Source organism: Gekko japonicus, unplaced genomic scaffold (assembly GCF_001447785.1).
Source record: "Gekko japonicus isolate JY-2015 unplaced genomic scaffold, Gekko_japonicus_V1.1 scaffold999, whole genome shotgun sequence".
Classification (NCBI taxonomy): Eukaryota; Metazoa; Chordata; class Lepidosauria; order Squamata; family Gekkonidae; genus Gekko; species Gekko japonicus.
Window position 1 is genome coordinate 346,541 of NW_015171532.1, and position 5,262 is coordinate 351,802.

Here is a 5,262-nt window from a genome sequence, read left to right on the forward strand (position 1 = left end):
TGGATTTATACCCCGCCCTTCACAACCCAAAGGTGTCTCAGAGCGGCTTACAAACCCCTTTCCCTTCCCCTCCCCACAACAGACACCCTGTGAGGTAGGTGGGGCTGAGAGAGCTCTGACACAAACTGCTCTTTCGGGAACAGCTGTGCCAGAGCTTGTGACTGACCCAAGGTCACATCAGCAGGTGCAAGTGGAGGAGTGGGGAATCAAACCCGGTTCTCCCAGATAAGAGTCTGCACACTTGACCCTCCATCCTTCTTCCTGTATGTCATGTGAAACATAATCTGCTGCTGTGTTGATGTTGTCGTACATTGTATGACACACAGCCTACCTTTTATATTAAACAGAATTCTCACACATTATTGAAAAAATTGTCTGCATCTGGTTTGATGAAGCAGTCTCTCTCTAATATTAATATGGGCATAGCTAAACAATTGCAATGGATATTAATTAGCTTCTGCTATGTGTCTTCTCTCACCTGCCAGATTAACTTTCAAGATGTCCTTTGGGAGAGATATGGAGCTGGAACACTTCGACGAGCGTGATAAAGCACAGAGGTACAGCCGAGGGTCACGGGTTAATGGCCTGCCTAGCCCAACCCACAGTGCCCATTGCAGCTTCTACCGAACCCGCACTCTACAGACCCTCAGCTCCGAGAAGAAAGCCAAGAAAGTCCGCTTCTATCGCAATGGGGACCGCTATTTCAAAGGGATTGTGTACGCCATATCCCCAGATCGTTTCAGGTCTTTTGAAGCCCTTCTAGCTGATCTGACCCGAACTCTCTCTGATAATGTCAATCTACCCCAGGGTGTGAGAACCATCTACACTATTGATGGTGCTAAGAAGATTACAACCTTAGACCAACTGGTGGAAGGTCAGTAGAGAGAGAGATGCCATTATGTAGAATGTTCCCTATGTACAGCTTTTGTACACTTCTGCTGTTCATAACTTTTGTGCATCCAGTGTATTACTTTACTTTTCCAATCTTGTCCATATATTTACAGAGTGCTTTTATGTATAAACAAAAAAGAGGACTTGCCCAAGATCAAATAATATAATCTAAAATTTGACAGTTGGGAGAGGCAAGAAAATAAGGGATAATATGAGCTTGTGCAGTTTATTATTATTATTTGCTCTTATAGTGTAGTCATACATACTTACATAGTACTAAGGCACAATTAGCCTGTGTATAATTATCTGTGAGTAAGTGGTTAAGACGCTGAACTGCAGGCTGTGAAAGGTCAGTAGTTCAGCAGTTCGAGACCTGGGTGCCGCATGATGGAGTGAGCTCCCATCTCTAGTTCCAGCTCCTGCCAACCTAGCAGTTTGAAAGCAAGAAATTGCAAGTAGATAAATAGGTACCACTTCGGTGGGAAGGTAACAGCGTTCCGTGCACCTTGGTGTTTAGTCATGCCGGCCACATGACCACGGAAACGTCTTCGGACAGCGCTGGCTCTTCGGCTTTGAAACGGAGATGAGCACCGCAACCCTAGAGTCGGATTCGACTGGCTTTCGAGCAAGGGAACCTTTACCCTTTAAGCGCAATTCAGTTAGGTGGGACTTACATCTGAGTAAATATGAATACGACTGTAAAAATATAACAGGTTCTAAGTCACGGATTCTGCAAAGACACATGATCCCCCGCCGCAACTTGGCAACCCTAGCCTGACATTAACAGGTTAATGGGTCTATCTGTTGAACCTGGGAGTTCTCCAGGGTAGCAGACATAGATCTTTACCAGCCCTGATCCTGAAATACTTTAACCAGAGATGGCAAGGATAGAATTTAAGCATATTATGTCTGTGTAATGTGAGCTCTGTCCACTGAATAACAGCTTCCCTGCACCATAATTTTACCACAGTCTCCTTCCAAGCCCTTTCCAGTCCTGTAGTCCATATTTAAAATATCCGGTAATAAGTTATAGTGTTTCAGAAGAAATCTGAAATTGCTGAGTTTCCAGGAGACTGTTGGCAAATTAACTCTTATTGTCAAGTGCATGTGATTAGAGCTCACTTTAAGATTGAGTTGTAATTGATGGACTTGCTTCCAATTAAATGCATGTAAAATTTCTGGCTGTCTCCTTATCTGCTCTAGAATACCTCTATCAAGTACTTCAGTTTGAAATTCATATTTATCCATTTGCACAGGTGCTGTGGGCAAGCTGTAACTTTTATGGAAATTTTAAAGCAACAGGAAAAACAAATGGGAGGGGGAAAATTGAAACTTTGGGATAAATTAAAATTATGCAGTTTGCCCTGTATTATCAAACCCAAACGGATGTAATTGCTTCAACATTGTAACATTAGGGAATACAATATTGTATCGTTTGGCATATTTATGAAATTTAAGAGTATAACTGTCTTTGTTTTCTACCCAGTGCTAGAGTAAGAGCTGAAAACTATGTTCTATGTTACATTGGCACAGGTACCTTAGTTTTTCTGATCTGAGAGTGAGACCAAAAGGTGACAAAGAAAAATTAAAACTTGTTGATAAACAAGAGTTTTTTGTTCAAAGTCTCATAAGCTTGTAATAGGACATACTTGAACGGAAAACACTGAACTCTTCAATAGTGTATGATCTCATATGCACAAAATTATAGAGCATTGGTTATATGTAAACAGCATATGCTTGAAAATGTAGTATATGTTTATCATATAGAAGAATCATTATCTAATATAATAGTTCATAGGATAATTTTTAGTGCTCCTCAGAATTTTCAGTTTTACTGTTTTTTTGGAGGGCAAGTCTTTGGAGAAGAAATTAAAAACATGTCTCCTGGGTGTTTCACTTCTTTAGCTGTAGATCTTCCCAGGATCATCTTAAAAGAATAATTCAAATAATAACTTAATTTTTAATGAATAGGAACATCCTATTAATGGTCTAAACTTTTCAGTTTGTTGGAAGTAGAAAACCATCCAGGAATTTTTTTTAGATTCTATCTTGAATTGTTCCTGCAATATCTTGGCTTGGAATATTTTTTTATTTTCCCTGTGATTTTAATATGCCTTTAGCCCTTCCTAATAAAAAACCAAACCCCTCTGATTTGGCTGGCCCATTTTTTTTAAAAAAAACAAGTCACTAGCATTCAAGGCAAATTGTATAAGCAGGTAAATGGGTTTTCCAGAGATGCAGTTGCATAAGTGTATGTTATGGCCTGGTGTGATCTGCCACAAGGTTGTGGTGGCTGATGACAGCACAAGTATCTCTGCTCCAGTGCTGAGACCTTCTCCTAAGTCTAAGCACTGCATTTGCTATGAACATCAGAATTCCTGGACAGGAAAAGGCTCAGCTTTTTCATACTTGCAGCACGGTTTGGATGAGGAAAAGTACAGTTGGATAGAAATGAAACAGAATAGAAATAGAAATATTTGACTGCTACTATTGCTGCAGAATTTAAAGTAGACTCTTCCTTCTGATGCTGGTACAATATTAAACTGGAAGTGGGTGTGACCGCCATGGCATTATCTTTCTTCAGGTAGTCAGGACTGTCACTATGAAAATATGAATTGCTTTATACTGTGAGACCTCCCTCCTCCCTGGTGTAATACATTATTGTCAACTTTGACTGTCAGATGCCTTTCTCCATATTTTCTACATCAGATCATTTTTAACTGAATGTGGCAGGGATTTCACTTGGTAAATTTACTCTACCACTGGTGCTATGCTGGAATTGTACAAATCCATTTTGAAATGTTTTTCTGAATGTTAATAACTCTGTCAACAAAGAATGTGTTTTGACCAGGGGCATAAAAGAAAGCAAAAAGGTTTGTAGGTATCAGTGTGAAGAACAGAAGCTATCTCAGTATTTATCTGATGTACGTTCATCTTTAGAAAACTTCCAGATATCTACCTTAAGGTTCCCAGGTAGTCTCTTCAGTCAATTTTCTGGGTGATACCCTTTAACTTGGGTAATAGAACTGCATCACCATGTCACTTCCGAGCATTGTCTGAAAACTAGGCCTTGTGTGCACTTTTCTATTAAACCCTCCTTTTTGTTCCTTGTAAGTTCATAAACAGAAGGATGAGATTTGCATTCAATGCCAAAACCAACACTCTTTGCATACAGATTTTGAAGGTCCCTGCGTACAATCGTGATGGAGTGTGTGAGTGTACTTCTCTGTTCATCTCTAATTAAAAGCATCAGGTTAGGAGGTGATTGATATAAAAGACTCTGGAGAGCTGCTGCCAGCTGAGTGGGTGATACAGTAGTTGATAGACCAGTGGTCTGACTTATTATAAGGCACCTTCATGTGTTCCTGTGAATGTGAAGGAGGGGAATCCAGAGTGAGCTGAAAAATATGTTCACCATCAAAGAGGATAGGAGAAATATTCCTGTTTGTAGCAGCTGTTGTAGTATTTTATCAGGCTAGCTCAAAGTTGCCCAGTCAACTCAGGTCTACATGGGTGGCATCTGTGCACCTTGTTTGTGAAATTTCTGTGTGGCACTGTTCATGATAACAAATCTGTGGAGAGCATGTCCTGGGGCAACAGGATTGTGCCCACTGGCCCTGCCCATATGCATAATCAGATGTGTATAACTTATGAAAAAGAGCCTGTGCACATACAAGGGTACTTGTGGACAGAACAGTATTTGCCTGGCTCTTGTTCACAAGTTACATTTAATGTGTATTCCATTGAGTGGGCATGGAGCCAGTGGGTACAACCCCACTGATCTTGTGAGAATAGATCGCAAATTTCCTTTTTAAAATTATTATTGAGCCCATAATGTTGTTTGCTATAAGGGTATTTTCAGTTTACATTGATTGTCTGCCAAAATCTATTTAAAAAGCTTGATGTTCAGAGGAGAGAACTGTGTGCAATACTGTGTGGTAATCAAATTATATTCTAATTGTGAAAACTGATCAGAAGCAATGCTTAGTCAGGTTACCACCTTGAGAAATAATAATGCAATAAGCAGCTAAAAATATCCATGTTGTATAACTTGGCTAAGTATTTAAAAAGAAACTGAGCTTAAATAGATAATTTTAACATCTATTGGACTTAACAGAAAGTTCTACTTAAATGGGAATCAATTCCTGGCCCATCCAAAAAGAATATATATTTAGGACAAATAAAATGCTTTGTTCTGGTTGGCTAACCATTCTGAGTACAGTCATGCTTGTAGTTTGTGGTAGTACGTCTCCCTCCCCACTTGCTCCTTAAAAATGTATTCATCTTGCAAGTTTCTTATGGATACAATTAGGTTGCAGCTGTGCTCTGTATCAAAATAGCTAGAAAAATCACATCTATTTTTATTTTCCT

At 39.6% G+C, this 5,262-nt stretch overlaps 1 protein-coding gene across 2 annotated transcripts in view; it reads left to right on the forward strand.

Annotated features, from left to right (window-relative positions):
• The first annotated feature begins 498 nt into the window (after window positions 1–498).
• The window catches only part of DCLK1 (doublecortin like kinase 1), a 306,559-nt gene continuing 301,795 nt past the window's right edge, over window positions 499–5,262 (forward strand). For both annotated transcript variants that reach the window (XM_015419594.1, XM_015419595.1), the window contains exon 1: window positions 499–874. In XM_015419594.1, coding sequence (XP_015275080.1) covers window positions 499–874 — 376 coding nt within the window. The remainder of the gene's footprint in view (window positions 875–5,262) is intronic.